At 41.7% G+C, this 22,203-nt stretch overlaps 1 protein-coding gene across 7 annotated transcripts in view; it reads left to right on the top strand.

The window, feature by feature from the left end:
* Window positions 1-22,203, top strand: part of LOC309688839 (connector enhancer of kinase suppressor of ras 2) — a 67,076-nt gene that overhangs the window by 12,609 nt on the left and 32,264 nt on the right. For all 7 annotated transcript variants that reach the window (XR_014271180.1, XR_014271181.1, XM_082504855.1 and 4 more), the window contains exons 2-9: window positions 1,327-1,490; window positions 8,539-8,741; window positions 8,965-9,052; window positions 10,199-10,240; window positions 14,710-14,829; window positions 16,843-16,902; window positions 17,036-17,104; window positions 20,938-21,084. Coding sequence is in view for 5 of the 7 variants with exons in the window: in XM_082504855.1 (XP_082360981.1) it covers window positions 1,327-1,490; window positions 8,539-8,741; window positions 8,965-9,052; window positions 10,199-10,240; window positions 14,710-14,829; window positions 16,843-16,902; window positions 17,036-17,104; window positions 20,938-21,084 (893 nt within the window). In the remaining 2 variants the exon portion in view is untranslated. The remainder of the gene's footprint in view (window positions 1-1,326; window positions 1,491-8,538; window positions 8,742-8,964; window positions 9,053-10,198; window positions 10,241-14,709; window positions 14,830-16,842; window positions 16,903-17,035; window positions 17,105-20,937; window positions 21,085-22,203) is intronic.

Raw genomic sequence — 22,203 nt, forward strand, 5'->3', positions numbered from 1 at the left:
CACCTAATTCATGTGCAGACTAAGTTATCACACAAGCCTTCCACGTTGCAACACTGTATCATTACCTGTGAAACACATGCTTACATGTGGGCCATTAGGGCTTTTCCACGGGGAACTTATTCTATTAAACAGTTTCCACTTGTGTTGCTACCGGTGTCACTGATGTGTTGCTTTTGAAATGGCTCTGCTGTGCTATATGTAACAACACTTTGTCTGCATGTCACTCAGAGCAACAGCAGGCTTTTTCCCCCCGTTCTGGTATCTCCCATGGCACACGAAGACCAAGAGATATCTCGCTCGAGTGTGTGTACTCTATATACGCATGTGTGGTGACTTTGTTGAGGTGCTACCGCACTGTCTGCTCTTAAGCTTTGCATCCCTCGGGCATCAGTGTTTTCCTCACAGCTCTGCTAGGCTTTAACAACGGGCATCCACAGAGGTGTCAAGACCCTGAAGAGCAACACTAGCTGTAATTGCATTGTGTTTGAAGTCCATGCTCATAGGGGGAGTGAGTGTACCTTATGTGTTTAACTGTGGTTCTGTGCATGTGTGTGCGCATGGATTTGCTTACTCTTGTGCAACTTTTTTGCTCTGTGTTTGCTCGTTTTGGAGCGGGCTCGTTCATTAGATCTGTGGGGAGATGCGCCTTTTTTGCTGACTATATTTGAATCAAAGCCAGAGGCTCTTACCGATCAATTGTATCCACCACGCCTATGTGCAGCTGATTGGCTCTGTGCAAAGCAGGCAGCCACAGCGTAACAGCAGCAAGTCATACGTCGATTTATTGTTCGCATCTTCCTCGTTTTCTTTCGAATGGCTCTTTAATTATGCAAAATATGTGTGAAATAGATTCTTTTCGCTCTAAAATCTCTTTTATTGCCTCTTGAATGTTAAAAGCAGTGGTGAGAAAAGACTTTTTTTTCCTCATCAAGCTTATCATCCCGTACAGAAAAGGTGTACCAACAGATGTGTTTTCTAGTTGTCAGTAAGTTGCTCATAGATCAGTCAGAGCTCCTGGCTTGAGGCTGCTGTTTATCTTTACTTTCTATTTGGCAGGCACAATTTGCATGTTTTTATGCCTGACTACAGTGTTGCATCAAAGTAAGCCAGGATTCGGTCTCGGGAAAGGAGCTCATTCTTGTGTCAGTCAGTCATGTCTGGGACAATATTTCCTAATCGTGTTTTCCGTCTTTGTCTCAGAGCAGAAAGCCTTCTAAATCGCTGATTGAAGCCAATATAAATATTTTTCTATATACAGCTGCGCAAAGTGATAGACGACAGATACATCAACACATCCTAATCTGTGTCTGTCTCCACTCTCCTTAGGTCTGGATGACTGTCTCCAGCAGTACATCAAGAGTTTCGAGCGGGAGCAGATGGGAGGAGAGCAGCTGCTTCACATCACCCATCAGGAGCTGGAGGAGCTGGGTGTCACCAGGATAGGACACCAGGAGCTCATCCTGGAAGCCGTGGACCTCCTCTGCGCCCTGGTCAGCCTATGATTTTAAATGCACAGTACTGGATGGAGTGATGGTCAACAAGCTCCTAGATATGCTTGTTATCTTCTTTTATAGCTATTAGTTAGTTATAGTTATTGCTGAGATAAAATAAGCTTAAAAATACACTCATTAGTCATTTTTTCAGGCACACGCGTTCAACTGCTCTTTAAGGAAAACATCTACATATAAAGATGAAAGCATGGCTCCGTCCTGCCTTGTATCAAAGGTTCCGGCTGGCGGTGGTGTAATGGTGTGGGGAATATCCAAGGAGCTGGGAAAGAAAGCCACTGGACTTCTCTAAGTTTCTTGCTTAAACTGTAAAAAGTCCAGGCGCTTTCTTTCCAAGCTCCTTAGACTACCATTACTGGGATGACGGAGAACCTACACAGACCGTGTGGGGAATATTTCCTTAGCACCAACTGAGCCATCCCATGTGCATCCCTTTGTGACCACAGCGTCCACAGTGTGACCACAGTGATGGCTGCTTTGTCATGTCACAAAGCTCAGATCATCTCAAGCTGGTTTCTTGAACATGTCAGTGAGTTCACGGCACTCAATTGGCCTCTAAAGTCAGCAGATCTCAATCTGGTAGAGCATCTTTGGGATGTGGTGGAATGGGAGTTTGACTTTATGGATGTGAAGCCAACTAATGTGAACCAACTGTGTGATGCTGTCGTGTTAATATTGACCAAAATCTCTGAGGAATGTCTCCAGCACCTTGTTGAATTTGTGCCTCGAAGTTAAGGCAGTTCTGCAGGCAGAAGTGGTTTCAGTCTGGTGTACCTAATAAGGTGACTGGTGAGTGTATGTATGTGTATATATGATAGGTGAACATTTCACCAAAGAACAATCATTGTCTAGTGCATAAAACATATGGAAAATCTGTTAAAATCAACTCATTTAAAGGTATCGGGTTCATTGATTAGCCACCATGTCAACAACCCTCCTGTAACGACATGTAGATGGATTTGACAAAGTCATGAACTACTGCACCTGTTTGGATACCACAATGTATTATAGTTTCTTCTGGTTTTGTTTAGATATATAAAATAATACATTATCTAGATATATGAGATATCAAGTAAACTGCTGTTTTTTGTTAGGATAAAGTTATTGTATCCTGTTAAAGGTTTTAAACCATAGCTGGTTCTAGTGTTGAAGCTGATTTTTAAAAAGTACATTATGTGCAAGTAGGTTTTACAAGAAGATATTTGCTCCTTTTTCCCAGTTACTTTAAGATGTGACTATGAGTTTTCTTCTTTTATAACTCACAGAAATACTAACAGGTTCAAAGGTATATATGTTGTTTTTTGTTTATTTTCCTCCACCAGTTATTGATATTGGCTTAAGAAATGACTGAAAAAAAAGAAAATCATTCAGGCCTCACTTTGTGTGTACTTCCTCGGTCATTGCTGACTGTATGTGCAGCGGCCCTGCCCGGGATTAGAGAATTAGGGAGAATTAGGTGCTACTCTCCCAGAGAGAGAAAGCGAGGGTGAGAGGGAATGGGAGAGAGAGAGAGAATGTAGAAAGAGTATGCAGGATGCACCTTATCTCCCATGCACACATGGGTGGATTAGTTGGGGCTGTTTGAATGTGTGTGTCAGTGTGTGTGTGTGTGTGTGTGTGTGTGTGTGCATACATGGTCGTGTGTGTGTGTGCTAATCAGCACCTCTTCTCATTCAAATGTTCCAGTATGGGAATGAGAGTCCAGCAGTAGCGATCACCATATGTCCGGAAATTTCTCACGGACATAAATTCTGAGTATCAGACAAAATGAGCCACTGAAGCTACCGCTGTGAGTACTTTTACTTCTTATTTGTTTGGCGTCATTCCGATCAGTTGCACTGATAATTAGTGAGACTGATGAATGGGTCAGCGTCTGATGGGAAAGCACACACAGTCAGGCATGTTTAAATATAGCCCACATTTACCCGTTTTTATAGTGTACTTAAAAACAGCACAGAAATATTATCCAAACTGACAATTGTAATGCTAAGACTACAAACAGGCTGCATTGTGCACACACAGTTTTTTTTTATGTTCAGAGGGATTAGTACCAACATTTTTTGGTATGTTTAGAAAATCTGGGTAATCTGTTGGCAGGTGTACAGCTTGTCTGATCATGCCACTGCTCATTCCTTGCCCAGTCTCTCTTGCAGGGACGTCGTTATGATTCCAATTATTTTGGCTAATAAAAAAGAATAAATAAACCCATATTAAACCCAATAAATCCAAATCTTTAAAAAAAAACATATTTAGTGAGGAAAAACTTGAGCGCCACAGCTCTGTGGTTCATGTAGATCCTGAATATTTGGACGATAAAAGGAAATGAAATGTCTGGTCATAAAGAAGAGATGAAGTTGGCTCCCATGGTTCAGCTGGGATCCCTCTCTGGTCTGTCTGTTGATCTTGATCAATGCAGGTTTCAAGAACTGACTGAGCTTTCAGTCTTGCTGTAATTGTAGAAACGTTCCTTCTTTTATGCCTGTGCAATCAAATTTTGCCCCCAGCGTGTATACTAAGTAGAATATGTGGGTAGTGAATTTTCAGCAAGCTGTGCTTGGAAATAACTTAAAAAACAAAATTACTGCTCCTTCCTAACATGAAAGACAAAGATATTGGTGCCATTAAAGTTACAGGACAAAAATACAAACAAGTTTGTTGTACTGCAGTACAACCCTCACTATTTAATAGTGAGGGTTGTACTGCAGTATACATTATGTGTTCTGCTTTAACTGATTAATTAAATCGACTTTAACAGTCAGGCTACTTAGGCTACCTAAGTAGCTAAGGTGGCCATTTATGTGAACAGGGTTGTGGGAGCCAGGTTAATATAGCTCATATACTTCAGTATTTATATTTGTTGTTAAACTTGTTTTGTGTAATTAATAATTTAATAAGTAAATTCACGGTTATAATTGAACTAAAATTATTTTCTTGCATTCGTGTTGGCTTGGTTAAGTAAAACTGTGAATACATGTGCCTTAAAGGCTTGGTTTGTAGTTAAAATCCCGGGAGGGAGCCACACGGTTTTTCTACCGTAGTATGTTTGTTGTTGAGGATAACTTAGACCTGATTACTCCTGTAAGAAGATTTACAAGCTGTGGAAAAAATTTTTGTTTGTATCTTTTCTCATCGGTGTCCCGTGGAAGTTTTTTCCTCTTCAAATAAACGTACACGAGAAAAGCACTGGAAAACTGGTCTCAGGACTATACAGGGGTGCTACTTAGATGCTACCTAAGTACCACCCTGCACCTGCTTTATCCTGCACTACCTAACGTTTGCCCTTTGTATCCTGTAAAAAAACATCCATCAGATCTAAACCATCAGCCTTATATAGGTGTGATATTAGCTCAGGATTTATCCCAAGGACAGCGATGCACTCTGGCTATCTGCGTGACAACTCACCTGTCTAAAAAGTTAAAAAGTGCATAGTATACATAGCCTTTAGGTTTTGACCTAACTCTCTCTAATTTTGTGGGTGGGGAATAATTAATAATTAAAGCTATTTAATTACATGAGTAAGTGTGTGTAACTACCTCTCTTCATTTGGAGACACCTGTGGGAGGATCCTGGTGCTGTCTGGTGCTACAGGTACTTCATAAACTCAGAGGAAAGACTTCCACAAACAGCTTTAAGCAACAAATCAAACCTTAGCTCCTGTAAATTTTTTTGTCTGAACGGCTAAATTCATTAGGCCGTCTGGTGAGTCATGTCACTCCGACTTGTTGGAGACTCTTTTTTTTTTTTCAGTTTGTTATAAATGTGAAATTGTAGAGCAAATGACAGAAGCAAGAGTGACTATTTACTGAATGTGTCTGTGGTTTGAAAGATTTGTGTGAACTAAAGGCTGAGAAACTGTCCACTGGAAAACAAACATGTCAGTGAGAGCTTTTATCACAATCATCTATCACTTTTGCTCTTCATTAAGGAATTTCTTTCTCACTGTAACATGAGATAAGTTTTGGACTGAGCACGTATCTGTGTATTGAAACAGCGGCAGCCATGAAAGATTCTCACTTTGACACTTTGGGTGAGTTTATGAGATTGATTGTGATTAGCTTTTCGTAACTTAACAATTAAAGTTGTTTTGTCATAATCTTCACTGATAATACATATTTTTTCTTTTTGTTTCTAACTCTCCAAATCTGCTTTTTGTCATTTCCTTTATTCTACTTTCATCTCTCCCTGCACCTCTTTCATTTGTGGGTCCTTCTCAGTGCTATCTTGTGACTGCAAAACAAAGTTAGTTGCAACATTTATTTCTTACCATGCTTACCAGCTCATGCTTGGTGTATTACTTGGTCTTTTAACTGTTTACCAAGTAGTTTGGAATAGACTTACAAAAGGGGCCATTACAAACAAATCAAGCTATATGTAGCTCTGTTTTTAAACATTTATTTAACTCACTGAACTGTAAATAGATGTCCCTGACAATCAAGGTTAAAAAAAAATCACCGTTATATTAAATGCAGTGCTCAACAGTCACAAAAATTACAGCAGGACTTATTTTGAAGAGATGCAAAAAGCCTGCAGTAAAAATATAAAATTCATTGGTTGCACAGAATCCATCTGACTAATTTGAGCATTGAGGCCAAATCTTTGTGCAGAAAGCAACATGGGCACGATGGATATATTCTTTCTATGATTGATAGACATTCTACATTTTGGTGCAAGCATAGCGCAAAAGCTTTGACCGAGGAATCTGCAGCTGAGCAATACTTTACTTTTCAACAGGGTTTTATAGTTAAGTCCCTCTTTTACCCAAACATGTCATAAATGATGTGTGATTGTGACTCAGTGTACGAACAATAGCAGAAATACCAGCATAGCAAAGAGGCCACTCCAAACATGGCTGCTATGGTAACCACATTGACATGAATGGCAGGGGGTGGGGTGGATGGGTGGTACTCTAATGGCATCGCTCTCTTACTGTATTGATCTGGCACACTCTCTCCATCACACACACTCACACACACACACGCAAGCATTGCTAAAATTACTTCTCTCTTTCTCCAAAGTCAAAGTCATTCATGCGCTTTTATTCCCCCGCTTCATCTCAAGCGCTCTGTAGCCTGCAAAGAGCAGCACACAGCTCTAGACTGAATCATATGACAGCCTAATTACAGCTGTGAAAACACATTCACTCTATGTACATGCATGCATCTGCATTCGCACAGGAGATTATCCAGAACACAGTGTATGCATGACCCAGTTTCAGCAAGATGCATAGCTGGGTACGGTCTCTGTTCGTCTCGCTCCCCCCTTCTTGTCTTCTGCCTCTTTACTTCTTTAGTTGCCTCATCTCTCTCTTTCTCTCTCTCTGCTGCCACTGTGAAACCCTCCATCCTTTGTAGTCACTGTGGTCGTGACTGTGTAGAATAGATCTAGAGGCAGAGGAGGAATAGATACGTCTAGCTCAGCCTGTGGATCTGACTACACAAGGGTGTGTGTGTGTGTGTGTGTGTGTGTGTGTGTGTGTGTGTGTGTGTGTGTGTGTGTGTGTGTGTGTGTGTGTGTGTGTGTGTGGCATTTATGTCAGCAGGAATCAGGCTCCGTCATACAGGACATGACTTGAGGTGCCTTGGGATGCTGAGCACAGTGTGGATTAGTGGATGTGTGTTTGTTTATTTAAAAGGGTCCCAGTGCAGTAATGGGCTACTCAGCCAGCTCAGTGTTTTTCTATTAGTGCAGTTAGTGGCTGTATGAATGATTATTAGTAATTCCCAGATGACATTTTTAAATTTCATGTAATTTCACCCGGAATAAGTTTTTATTTAACTCATGTTTCTTAAATATGATCTTTGCACATGATCAGCTAAGACTTGTGTAAAGATCATAGCTTTAAATAATAAGTATAAAAAAGTATTTAAAAAATAAATACTCTTACAAAATATACAAATATTTTTCAAACACTTAGTCTTCGAGTAAATTAGGCTTATCTATCACTAGCTACAGACATGTAAAAAGACTTTTCACAGACATCTCTGCAACCCAGTGAAAAACTAAATACACTTTGAGAAACATCTCAGACTCTACAGGCCTCAGTTAGCGTGCTGAGTGTAAAAGCTGATGACAGTACAAAGCCTTTTCTTTCATATACATTTTCTACATGGGAGTGGGGGAATAAAGATGAGATGTGTTGCACAGTGCCACATTTGGCAAAACAGCTCATACCAACTGTCGAGCATGGCAGTGGAGGGTGATGATTTCAGCTTGGTCTGCAGTGACAGCATCTGGGCACCTGACTGAAATCTGACCATGAGCTCATCAAAGAATTCTAGAGTCAGGTGTGACTCTAGAAAGTGACAGCATTTGTCTGACAGTAAAATGTTAGCTAATCGTGGGTTATGCAACAGAAAATTGATATCAAGTGCAGCAGTAAATCTACAATAGAATTAAAATATAGATAAAAAAAATAAAAGCATTTCAAAATCCAGACCTCAACCTGAGTGAAATGCTCTGGCTGGACCTTAAGAGAACTAAATGAACGAAGTGAAACGAGGTTGTGATAAAGAGAGGGCCAATCGTCCACAATGATGTGAGAAACTGATAAAGTATTCATTCAGAGATATCAGATGATACAGTTATTCACTGACTGTATATCATGTCTGTTATACAGATAAAGTATATTGGACTAAAATACAGACTAGCAGAAGGTGATAGCTAGCCTCACTATTCTTGAACAGAACAAAAATATGCATGTCAGTGCCTCTAGCTAGTCAGGTTAGCTTAACTTAGGAAAAAGCTAGCATGATTTTATCCAGAGTTTTTAAAAAAATCAGCAACCCAAAACCCTATGTATATATTTCCTCTTTCCAGACCTTTTGAAATATATATATATATATACATATTTAGGTTTTTGTATATATGTATATATGTATGTCTTCTAATCCCTACATTAGCTAACTTAAGTTAAGCTCCTTGCTCTTTGGCAAAGCTCCTGACTCCACAGAAGGTCGTGACGTTTTTATCCAACTTCAAATTCTCAGGATAAACATATTTTCTGATCTCAGTTTGTCTGTTTGTCCTGCAGAACTACGGACTAGAGACAGAGAACCTCCGGACTCTATCCCACAAACTCAACGCTTCAGCAAAGAACCTCCAAAATTTCATCCTCGGCAGACGGAGGGGCGGCCATTATGATGGGCGAGCTTCCCGAAGGCTACCAAATGATTTTCTCACTTCAGTGGTGGATCTAATTGGTGCAGCCAAGAACTTGCTAGCTTGGCTTGACAGGTGGGGGATAACATATGGAGATTAGATTGGTTTTTTTTTTTTTTAAATTACAGTGTTAATGAATAAATGAAATTGCAAATATTTAAAAAAAAAACACCAAATGCCAATATTTCTCAAAAATTGTTCAGGCAAACATTTTTTCTCTAAAATTGTTGGATGTTTTGTTTTTACACAGCAGAAACATTTCTCAGGTTATGATCTCTATTATTCTTTATTTTCTTAGGTCTCCGTTTGCCAGTGTGACAGAGTATTCATTACTGAAGAACAACATTGTGCAGCTCTGCCTAGAATTAACCACCATTGTACAACAGGTGCTTTCACACACATTCCTGCAAACATCACACAATACACCATTTCCATATCCATTAAAATAAAGGTCATGATTTGAATTTAAGGGTCAACACTAGAGCAGGATTGGATTGGAGACATCAATATGTATAGAGCTTTTGTTGCCTGCAGCTGGTTTCTATAGATTTGAGCACGTGTGCAACTTACATGCATTGCCACAGGCTGTTTGCAGCATGGCTGATGGGACGAGTGGCTCTCAATAAAAGCCTTAAGCAACATTCTCATCGACTCACTGTTAGACATCATCCCTTGCCTAACTTAGGCTCTGTTGAACAGTGAACCAGAGGTCTCTCATCCCTATAATTCCCTGTCCTCCTTCTGCTTCCCCTCTGGCTCGATTCCTCATGTTAATGCACCACATTACACACACACACACACACACACACACACACACACACACACACACACACACACCCATCCATCCAGCATACTCACTCTGGTACTTTAGCCATCTCATTGTTTGGACAGAAACTATGTCTCCTCTCTTGGACCCCATTCATATCCTCCCAGTAAGAGCCTGCTTAGAGTGTGTGTGAGAGTGTGTTTGTACTTGTGCCCAGAATGAGTCCTGGAACCGAGCAGATAACACCCATCCCCTGTTACAAGGGCCAAAGAAGAGCGAGGAGAAAGAGACCACCGCAGGTCCACAATGGGCCAAATGAACATGTGGCTGCCAGGGTGCAGCGAGACAGACAAAGGTGGCAGCGCTGTCCGTACTAATGCATCAGACAGGTTAATTAGCTGCTACCGTGCACATCTGGTGGATTCAGTGGGCTGGCTTCTCAGAAATGCATTACCTATCAGCTGTCGGTGAATAACACTCCGTCAAGCTTCAAATAAAGTCATTTTATAAATCCAGATATGAATTTGATGCTCCAGACCCCAGAGTAGATCTAAAACTCGTCACTCTACTGTCAAACATAATGCAGAGGGGTTGTAACAAAATAGCCAACTGCTCAGGTCCACATGCCTTCCATTTCTTCCTGTTGGGCATCTCATTTCCTTCTTTCCTCAATGTTATATTTGGACTAGAGAAAGACACTTGAGCTGGAGTGCGGATGTACACATCGATGTTTTCTTAATGTGTTCCTCTTTGTTCTTTTCTACAGGACTGCACTGTCTATGAGACAGAGAATAAAATTCTTCACGTGGTAAGTTTTTCTTATAATATCAGCGACCATTCAAAGTTGTCAGTCAGTTTTTGGGGTCAACAATGAACTTTCATGCTCAACTAGCTTTACTTCATTGTTGCACTGTCACACATGTGGTTACAGCACACATGAAACTGCAGCGCGTGGTAATCCGCATATTTCCAAGCAGCTGGCTCATTGCACAAACCTGCCATCTAGTATTTGCAAGAACAGAATTTCACATCTACCGGCAGACTTCTGCACCGGTTTTGAGAAATTAAAGCATTTAGAGAAAATCTGTGTGTGAAACAGAAAAAAAAAGTATTAGCTAAACTGGTGCATTTGAGTGCGCTTCAGTTAGACGTTTGTGTTTGTGTGTGGGCGTGTGTGGGCATGTATGTGCGTGCACTTCAGCGTACTGTTTGTTTTTGGTCGAGTGTGTGGCACAAATTTGTGCATGTTAAAGTGCAAATGAGCCCGAGGCCTTCTGAAAGCTTCAGTATGTGTGCGTGTTGTGTGTCCATGCGCGCAAATGTGTGCATCCATGACGGAGAACTGTCTGCATCCACGTGTGAAACGGACTGAGCAGCCAGTGTCTGATTTGGGTTGACAGTTGGTTTAGGACACTTCCTGCTGCCATTCAAGGTCAGGTGGAGGAAACCAAATGAAATGTTAGCAGGGGGAGCTCACAGAAAAAACTGTTGAGGCATCTTTTGGCAAAGAAAACGCTCAAGGAATGCATATTTTTGCACATGCACATTGGATACTCTGTAATCCATAAGCTCTTTGGTTGAGCTGTCATTTACCTCTGCTGTTACAGCCCCAATAATGACACAGGACAATGACATCAGGCAAATTCAAATATTTAAAGGGCTCCATTGCACACGCAGTTACATGCTCACAGCCATCAGTGCCCGACTAAGGGCCGCACATGATTAAGTCTGTTATGTGCGGGAGGTTTATGTGTGAAAGAGGGAAACAGCATGAAGAGCGAGAGAGAGGAGGAGCTGTTTGTTTTTAGATCCAGCTTCCTCGCAGGCTCTTATTTACTGTGAGTTTTCCACAAAGATGAAGTGAAGGTGAGATAAACCATGCAGGCACACACAACAAACACAAATATCCAATCTTATCCCCTGTTTTTGAAACAGAATGGCACTTATATTTGGACTTGGACAAGCGCACTTGTCCCCAAAAAAGTTTTTCTATTGCACTGCTAGGTAAAAAAAAATAGGTTAGTTCTAGCCAATGTGTTATGTTGACTCGATGGAATTTTATTGTAGCTGGAAACTGAATTAGAGGGAAGAAAACAGCATATTTCTAACATTTGAATCCTAGTGACCCCTGAAATTAAAAATTATTTACTTCAAAATAACAGCAGCCAGATGTGATTCAGTATAGATGGTAACTTGGTACATTAAAGTGCGTTTCTACTCTACTAGAGCACTCAAAGCACTTTATAAAAAACAGACTATTTACTATTTATCTCCGATTGTTTAGATTTGACCTCCAGGTATAGCAGGGGGATATAAGTAGCATCTTCTCCACCACATAACCAGCAACAAGCTGGTTTATGTCTGTTTGTTACAGCTTCTACTAAAAGCTACCTGTTTCTCAGATGCAGCAAGGATGTTCGCCTCTTCAGCCTCACCCTTCTTCAGCAAGGTGCACTTAACTCACAGGTGCTTCTTCAAATTTTGAAGTAGAGCATGTTAGCGGCTGACAGCAGCTAACAGACTTATCATCACCCCAAGCAAGACTCTTTTTTTCTCTTTTTTGTCTTTTGACGCAACAATGGAGACAGTAACAGATTGACTGGAAACATCATGTTGCTCATTTCAATGCAAATGTAATCTGAGTACTGCTGCTTTGTAACATGTTACAGACAACATTGCACAAAGCTTCAAAAAAACAAGCAAAGCAATAAAAAAATAAGTAAATTAAGTAAGCTTGTAGTAATTTGATCATATTTATAACTGAAGATTTAGACTGGGCTCTCTGATAGAAAACGAGTTAAACACACCCGTGAGTAACACTGGTTGATTAATTACATTTCCAGCGGGCTCTTTTTCATCCAGAGCTCCAAAACAGTGGAGCAAATGTAAACATACCATAACTGTAGGACACTGCGATACTATAGCCTATCGTAACAGTCTCTATAAATATATGATTATTCTAAAAGGAAATGCTTTAAAGGGAGTGATTCTTCAAATTCTGCTCTCATTTCGGTCTGAAGTCTTACTTACAATGCAGTCATTTCACATAACTGGGTTTACAGTTTCACTCAAGTATTCTACTGTATGCAGTTTGATTCAGACAGACATACAGTATCTAAGAGTCTCCAGTGTATAGCCAGCATGGGGATTACAGACTGTTTACTGTAGTGATAGTTGTACCTATCTCAGCTTCTGCTCAATAATGCAAAACTCACTGCTACTCTGTTCTCTTTTAGACCACGGCCTGCAGCAATCAGATGGACAAGGATAGTGTGCGTGTGTGTGTGCGTGTGTGCGTGTGTGTGTGTGTGTGTGTGAGAGAGAGAGAGAGAGAGGGAGATAGAAAAGAAGAGCTATAAGATATGAATATGTGTGAGTCTGTGTCTGATGGAGCATGAAGTGTGTATGAGTGAGTGTTTTTTGTGCATGCATGCATAAGGATGAGAGGAATTACATAAGACTGTCCTAGTTGTGTGTTTTCCCTTTCTCTTGTTTTCTCCCCCTTTCCTCCCGGACTCCCGCTCCCACCTCCCTGCCTTTCTCCTTCTTTCTCTCTCTTCCTCTTCCCTTCTCTGCCTCTCCATCTTTCGCTCTGTCTTGGTTGATACTTGCTGCAGTGTGTGTGTGAGTATGTGAGAGACCATGCATGTGCAGAGGATGCATTATGCAACCGTGCTCGGTGTGTACATGTGCATGAGATAGAAGGCGCGAGTCGATGAGGATGAAAGCACATGAGAGAATGGGAATAAGAAATGTGGTGGTGGTGCAGTTGAAGGAGGGGGATTCCGCCAGAGCTTAATCCGTTTGGCAGTGTACTATGTCTGGCTTTCTGTTTGACTGCTTTTAAATCTCACGCCAGCCAGCCACATAAGTTAACCTCCCTATAATCTGTGCTCTGGTGCTGAGGAGGCGTGTCAGATCAAGGTCCAGGGTGTCAGAGCTAGAGGAGCTGAGAGTAGCCGCACTGGTGGCCTTTTTGTCTCTCTACTCGGCATTAATCCCGGGTTAGGACTATTAGTCTAATGATCAAAGAGGAGCACAAGTACAGCCCCAATATTGTCACTTGAGCTTTAGCTTGGCATGGCTCTATACACGGGATTATAAATGCACCTTTTCTCATTGTTTCTACCCCTAACCAACCTTTAAACCCACCCTCACTAAAACTCAAAATGCTGTTTGGTGCCTGAGCTGGGTATGCCATTACATAACGTGAACATGCTGGCTAGAACATAATATTACTGTATAAACATAATACTAAGCAGACAAGGCGATCTTTAAATAAGTGACTCAGAAAAAAAGATGCAGGTGTGTGTGAGAGACAGCATCACATAGCCAGCTCGCCGAAGATTCTCCACCTTTTTCTTTCACACTGAATGAATCATAGGCTGTGAGCTGTACACACACACCGTGTGTATCACATGTGTGTATACTGAAGATCTCCTCTGTTCGTTTCGTAACTGTAATCTGGTAATTGCTCATTAGGACGTAGATCAGAAGATTATTTCATACAGGGTTCATCACTGCCATGCTAGTCACAAGCATACTGTAGCTGTAGTCTGTCTTCCATGTATGCCTGTTACATTTCAGCGTGTGTGCATGTGTGCTAGCATGTGTGTATGCACTACAAAGAGATGCTATGAAGGAGGATAAGCAGGGTAACAGTGTCTGTAAACCACCTGCATTCAATCAACTAAGATTAGAAGGCAAAGATAAATGAACTTGCATGCGTGACCGAGCACACAAACAGCCTGAAATATAGTCAAGGTTTATTTAGAACAGGCAAGGTGAGGCAATGCTTTTTGTGAGTGCTGCTTGGATTGGGTAATGTTGTTTGTATTAGGAATAGGCTTTAAGTGCAGTGTGGGGAAAAAATACAGCAGTTTTACAATTTTTCTTTTTTTGCTTGTTTCATTGATATCCAGGCAAATGTTACTGATAAAAAAAACAAATGGAAACTGTGCTCTGTAATTTAGACGTTAGAAAATGTCAACTGAACACCTCAGGCTGGCTAGTACGGCTGATGTGGTGTTCTGTCTGTGACGGTGTCTTGTGGGCATGCCTGCGGGCGGACTGTGACAGGAAACAGTTTGTGCGCTGGATTGATGGAAGTGGCGACGTGGAACAATCTGATGAAATAATGTCTGTTTCACCTCCTCCAGCTAGGTCACAGCATCCCTTGCGGCCCAAAACCAATCTCAATAACTTTCTGTCTTCCTCTTTTTCTGTCTTTTTCTTTCTTCCTGTCATTTTCCCTGCTCTCTTTGCCTCCATCTTCAGTGTAAGACCTTAGCAGGGATATGCGATCACATCATCTCTCTGTCGTCAGACTCTCTGGTCTCTCAGTCTGCCCATCTGGAGGTGGTCCACCTTACCAGCATCATGCCAAACGAAGGCCTGGTGAGGACCTCTTTGAAGATGCACACAATCAAACAAACTAAGGCTGTTTTAAAACTGCATATATCAACAAGTACTTTATTTCGACAATCGATTAAATTATATTTGTACTGTGAAAGGCAACCTGTAGTTGCATAGCATCTTCTAACCTAAAAGTCTTCCAGGAAGCACTTATACAGCTCTTAATTTACATTTTCCAGGCTCCAGGTCTTGGTTTATTTTTTGCAAGTATCGTAAAACTGTAGTCTCATAGAAAGCCCAGTCAAGTAAGAGTGCAGAATTTGGACCGGCGGTTTGAGTGTTTTGGTGGTTCTTGGCTATCCGGAAACTTTGTGTTAGCCTTTCCTTTAAAATGATCCATCTGTACAGTTGAAGTCTCACAGCAAATATTTCCTAACTAGGTCTGAAGTTCTCACTTTTCAGGTCAAAGGATAAATATGCAGCACTGTGCAGAGGTCTTGAAAATGCCAAAGAAGTTCTAGACAAAAAACTTGTATCCTGCCATTGTGTGCAGTGCATCCTGGACAAAAGTCAAACTGGTAAGCCTAAAAAACTATCTACAGCAGACGAGAAGTCATGTCCTTAAGAAATAGGAAAACCTCCAGCAAAGACCTGACAGAAGACCTGAGAAATGTATCTGGTCCTTCAGCTGATCCACCAACTGCTCACTGAAGCCTCATCAGAAATGGTCTATGTGGTAGGGTGACTGTCAAGGAAGGATGTAAAACAGAGAGAAACTGATAGCAAATTACACAAGAACTGGACTGAAAATATGTGGCAACAGGTCTGATGGAGTGATGAATCCTAACTGGAAATTTCTGTTCAAGTAATTTTCAACATGTATGTACACGGTGGAGGCTCTGTCGTGGTTTAGGCTGCATTTCAAGCCATTGGTGGTGTCTTATCTATCAATCTTGTTCTTCTTCTTTGATCCCTAGCTGGCGTTAGGCCTGGATCGGCTCCTAAGCCAATACGCCAATGGTGGGTGCCAATGGATGTCGAATTTCCTTCACAACTCGTTTCCATGCATGACGATCGTTGGCGATTGTCCTGGCCCTGTCGAGATTTATTCTGCAATCTCTGACGTCATCTTCGACCTGTTTTAGCCATGTTTTCTTTGGTGCTATTTGTTGGATTCTCCACTGGGTGGGTCGTTTACACCAGAAGAGTTGGTGTGGTGGTTGGCTCGCGTCCATTCGACACACATGGCCAAACCATCGCGATCTGCGTTTTTGAATTTGCTCCTCGATTGGTGGTTGGTTGTCGCACATCCGTCGGATGTCCTCATTTCGAAGGCGGTCTCGAAGTGATACTCGCAATATTTGCCGAAGGTAACGCATCTGGAAAACTTTGAGTTTGTTGAGGTCCACTTTGAGCACCGTCCACGTTTCGGATCCATAGAGTAGAATCGGCAGGATCAGTGTCCGGAAAAGGTGGATTTTGCTCGGGATGGAAATATTGGTTCGCTTCCGGTGTCTTGTCTATAAGGTGTCTGATTGGCAACAGCTTCATTTTTCAACGTGGCAATGATCCCAAACACACTTCCAGTACAGTAACAGCATACCTGTGTAGAAAATCACACAATGGACCTCTATCAGTCATGGATTGGCCTCTACAGAGCCTGGACCTCAATGTTATTAGAGCATTGTGGGATCATCTTTACAGAGAACAAAGCAAAGGGCAGTCAACGTGCAAAGAAGAGCTTTGAATGTCCTTCAGCAAGCCTAGGGAACTATTCCTGAAGACTACTTGTAGAAATTAGAATAAAGCTTGGCTAAGAGAGTTCATGCTGTATTAAACAATCAAGTTTGTCAGTATTATGCAAACTCTGTTTTTCCCTTATATTACTGTGTAAACCGCTCATAAACCGGTGCACCTATTTCCCATTTATCTAGCAAAATATAAAAACACGAACGGCAGCTCAAGACTTTTGCACAGTACTGTACATATGATGTATTTCCCTGTGTACTCTTATACTAAATCCACCCTGCCTACCTGTGTTTGCTTGCGCTTCAGGGGATGTATATAAAATCAACATATGATGGACTCCATGTTATCACCGGAACCACAGAGAATGTGAGTTTTTGCTTCACTCATTTGAAAGGTTGATGCTCCACCAACCCCAATATAACACCGATTTTGTTGCCTCAGTATTCGCCTAAATTTGTTTCCATTGTCTGTTTTTGTCCTCCATTTTTTGCCTCTGCAGTCTCCAGCAGATCAGTGTAAGAAGATCCATCCAGGGGATGAGGTGATCCAAGTCAACCACCAGACAGTGGTGAGCTAAAGACCTGCCAAACACAACACTGAAGGCATAAAAAATTACAGAAAAGGTCCTTTCCATTTGTTTCCACCGTGACTGCAGTCTTTTGTTCCCATTATGTGCTATGTTAAGGAGGTGCCAAGGTACATAATGTCTGCCGGCACCACCACTGCTGCCACCATGGTGCTTCCTGTCCTGTGCCTGTGTTGCTATATAGGCTAATTAGGCTAGAGGCAGGAGCAGATTATAGGGCAATTGTTAGAAGACCTTTATTCAGACCAGTGTGATTATCTGCTCACTCTTTCTGGAATTTCTTCCTATTGTCAGAAAAAAAAAAACCCTGAAGGAGGCATCCTGTTTGAAATGAGAGCCCATGTTCCACTTTCATATGTGAAAAGCTGTATTCTGCCTATAACTCATCACATCAGAGAAAAGTAGAGAAATGGGCAGCCATTTTAAATGGAACGATGGCTTGTGAGGGCATGTGATTGAACGTGCCTATCTATTGCCTGTGCTGTCAGCTCGGGCACAAACAATTTGTTCCAGTGTTTATATGAGTTTTCTGAAGGGGGGAGTGTTGTGTCTGTGTGCAGACGTCTTTTGTCTGCTTTTTTCCCCATATGAATTTCCTTGTGCATCTTGATAGGTGTTGCTCATGCGAAAGCATGCATGCAGGGGCTTGGGAGCGGTTCTGATTGACATGTGAGGGAGGTAGGTGTTATCTCTGTCTCTCTCTCCTCGGGGTGACGGTGCAGATCGCACCCTGCCAGGCTCTCAGCTCCAACCCTTCATTACTCCCTCAGCTAGACCCTCACCACTCTGATACCTCACTCTGGGGTAGGAGATAAGCAGTGGGGGAAACAGAGGTGTGTGTGCGTGTACGGTGGGGGGGGCTGAAGCATTTGGGGGAGGCTGAGATGCTGAGGCAGAGCTGGGAGAGTTGGTGGGAGGGAGGAGGAAGTAAAGAGGGACTTGGGGAGAAGAGTAAGGGGATAAAAGAAAAAGAGAAGAGGGGGGGAGAGACAGCAGAGGGAAGTCTCCAGTCAACACAGCTCTTCGTTCAATCCCAAATTGAGCTGCTAAAGAGTAAAGACGGATACACACCACCAGTAAACTGTAACTGTCAACAGCAATTGATAAGTTCATCTTATCAGCCTTCAAAGTTAAAATTACATTAGTGTGAATATGGATCGTACAAATTCCGTTACATTATGGAATCATCATGTAGGCCTATTAAGCAACAACGCTGCCTTCGTGTCTGTGAATGAGGGTTTTTGGAGACTCACTTCAAAACAGGGAGTTGTTTTTTTTAGCTCAGCTCGTTTTCTGAGGAAAAATGTGGAATTTGCTCAAATAAAAAACTGATTGTTTGAAGAGGCAGCATAATTATGTGGAGGTAATAGCATCTGGGAAAATAATGAAGACCCCTGGGATTTGAAAAAAGCTCTCCAGCAGCAGTTTATGCTCTGTTATTTTGGTAGGTCTCTCCCTGCTTCCCTTTGCTATCTGTGTATTTGGATAAGAGAGGAGACCTAAACTGGGCTGGTTACCAGTAGCTGTGTGAGCCCTTGTAGTTTACAATGCACTATGTTGCTGTGGAGCTTAAAGTCATGGAAGAAACAAAAGTTTATCTTGATAAAAGTCGAGTTCAGCTCACTCGCAGTTTAGCTGCATAAAAATCAAGGAAAGGAAATCGAACCACAGTCTTATCAACTCATGTAGCTTCAAAACTACAGACACGACAGGATTAGCTTAGCATAGCTAAATCAGGTGGGGGCAGCGTTTGCTTCAACAAACAAGATATTGCACTAATTGTTAAACTTCAGAAGCACTGATATAAAGGGGTTTTTTTGTTTGTTTTTTTCTACATTTTGTCAGATTTGAGCTACCTGTTTCCACCATTTCCCAAGTGATTACACTAAGCTTGGCTAATTGTTGTGTGGTTATCACTTCATGCTAAACAGTTTGCTAGCAATCAGCTCAGCAGCCAAGCACGACAAGAATGTCCCAACATGTTGAAGTTTTCCTACTATAAAAGAGGCCAAAATGCTTAAATGGTAAATGTTCTGTGAGCGTACACAGCTCTTTAAAGCTTTGTCTAAAATGAGTCGACTTTTATTTCAAATCAGGAGCTGATTAATGTATCGTAAACAAGATTTAAAATCTGACCAGAGATTCAAAGCTAGCTTTCGATGCTTGAAGGTGTTTAGATGACAGGAACTATTTGTTTCCACACTTCTGTTTGATAAATGTCCTTACCCCTCGCACAAGGATTTGAGCTTGAGCTCAACAGTTCACATTGGTAAATTACAGCACAGATGAATGGCACCAGTTTTAGTGTGTCCAGGAATAACCCCTTTTTGGTTTAAGTGGCAGGAGAGAACAGACAGCAGTAACTCACTTTGACCCAGGCTCTTCCTGCATTTGAACACTGACTGAACTCAGAGCTCTGAACTGGAGAGGGGGAAAGTGGACGCTACAGGCCGACACAGGCCATCATTATGTCAGGAATAAGGTCAGAGCAGCTCTGTCTCTGTGTGTGGCTGAGTGTGCATGCGAGTGTATGTGGCCTCTGCGGACATTTACAGTGGCTGAGACCAGTGTAGCCAATCAATGGCCTGACGACTACTTCGAGCTCTGGAGACAGGCCGGCCAGAATTGCTGCAGTCAGCACTCCTTTCTCTCTCTCTTTTCTGCATTCCTTAGGCCTAACTATACTGACTAAGCAACCCTCTATTTAAATATGACACTTCTTCTAGACCAGTGGGGCCACTGTGGTCAGTTTTTTGCTTTACTTAAGGCTACAAAGTTTAGCATTCAAACACTCTGTGTTGCAGCTTGTATGTTTGCAACTATTAAATCGGAACATTTTTTCCTTTTAGGTTAGACGTGCTTGTATTAGACTACATCGAATTTTAGCTTTGAGTTAAATAGCAAACTCTAAACTAATTTGGTAACTAGTTTCAGAAATTGCAAATTAGAGGTTTATTATAGATGGTATTACATGCACACCTGTGGGTTCTTTCCGGGTAATCTGACTTGCTTCCACAGTAAAAATGCATATTGGTTTAATTGGGGATTCTAAATTGGCCATAGGTGTGAATGTGACTGTAAAATTTTTCTGTCTCAATTTGTTAGCCCTGCCACAAACTGGCAACCCTGCCTTTTGCCTTATGACAGCTGGCATAGGCTACAGCAACCCTGTGACACTGAGTGCAGAAGAAAACGGACTGAAAGTCAACTTGGCTGGAAATCATGCTTGGAAAGTTTTCGGATAAGGCCAGGCACTAGTGAAAAATAAACTTAGCTGTCCATCACTGCGTGTCAACTAACCAATTTTGACCAATCACATTAACAAATCTTACAAGACAGACATACCAGAGAGTGAAAGCAGGTGATATTTTGAAAGCTAGCAGGTACTATTTAGGTAGGTATGAAGTTAGCATGTTAGATAATTCTATCTTTGTAGGGAATATTTGTGTATAACATGAATGGAACTGGCTGGCAGTGATGATATCTATCTATTGGACATTTAAAACAGAAGTTCCTCACAGGATGCTGGTTTGTCTAAGCTGTATACTAGAGCTGCTCCAGTGGCTTTTCTAATAATTTCTTTCATGCTATTATTACTCTCTGTCTGGAAAAAAAAAATGTATAATATGTCCTAGAAACATACACTCTTTTGGACAAGCAGTATCAAAAGCATGTGTGTGGTGGTTTGCAGCAGCAGTCAGTCCTATATCTGCTGCTGTGCATGGTGGTTTTCCACAACAGATTCAGATGAGCCTGATTCATTGTGTAGCAGTTTGCAGCAGTCGTTTCGGGAGCCTGGTATGTGTGTTTCTCAGGTGGGCTGGCAACTGAAGAACCTGGTGAATGCTCTAAGAGAGGACCCATGTGGAGTCATCCTCACGCTGAAGAAAAGGCCCCAGAACACCCTGAGCTCCACACCAGCTCTGCTCAGGAACGTCCGCTGGAAACCACTGGGCCTGCAGGTAAACACCAGCACAACTCACAGACGCATTAATGTCTCGCATGCTGACCGGACAAACGGTCAGACTCAGTTTGAAGAATTACTGTGACTAAAATGTGAACGGAGATGTCAGAAACTTGTATTACTTGTATTACTCCCCTTCTGTTTAGTCTCATGCATCCTTATCAGCACACTCGACAGCTACAGTGTAAATTCACATGTAGTAACCTGTGTAGTACTTCCATCTTTGACTCACTCTCACTCTTGCTTTTACTGCCCACACTCTGCATTCTGCTCCTGGCATTTTAAACGAATATTGTTTTAAAAGAAACTTATTCCCTGATTGACCTTGTATCAGTCCTTCCGTTGAGCATTTAAGAAATCTTTTTTACCATTTGCCACACTGCTGGCAGCGTTCAAAGCCATTCACAAATGCGTAGGCAGCTAATGCTCAACCTGAAGAGAATTTAGGCATACAGAAGGCTTGCTTTTTTTTTGTTAAACAGCAATAATGCTAAAAAATCATAGCAGTGGAGAGTAAACTACCTAATTAAATCTGCACTTTATTTCGATCTTGTGTAAAGGATGTAAATAGCGCAACGTGGCCTAAAGTTTTATGCTGGAGAGAAAGAGTTTAGGCAACAAAAGGTCATCCGAGGGGTCCCCATCCCACTCCCCTCCTGCTCACATTCAGATTTATTGAGACTTTAGTCCCGATTCATTCAACCTTTGCCCCAGAGATCGTCTCGTTGTCAAAGACGAGTAAATTTTTAATGTACTGTAGATCTTAAAGGTGGAACGCCTGTTTGAAGTCTCGCAGCTCGTAGTGGGTGTACACATTTCACTTAAGGGCAAATACTTTGTTAATCTGTCACTCGCCGCCCAGAAATATCACTGAGCAATTTAGGCACACAGAAAGAACGAGCTGTGCCGAGACGGACGGAGGGGTGAGGCGAGGGCTAGTCTGATGCTGCCTGAGTGCTCTCTGAAGCGCCAAATGTTTTGTCAAGATCCTGTGTTGCACGGCTGCTATTTTTATCTCAGCATCAGGCTAATTCATTTACATGCTACATGTATGCTTTGATCTCTGTTCAGCTGCTCTTTAGCTTTTTGAGGTTTTTTTTGTTTGTTTTTATTTTTT

The sequence above is a fragment of the Aulonocara stuartgranti genome (assembly GCF_965226115.1).
Source record: "Aulonocara stuartgranti genome assembly, chromosome: 2".
NCBI classification, from domain to species: domain Eukaryota; kingdom Metazoa; phylum Chordata; class Actinopteri; order Cichliformes; family Cichlidae; genus Aulonocara; species Aulonocara stuartgranti.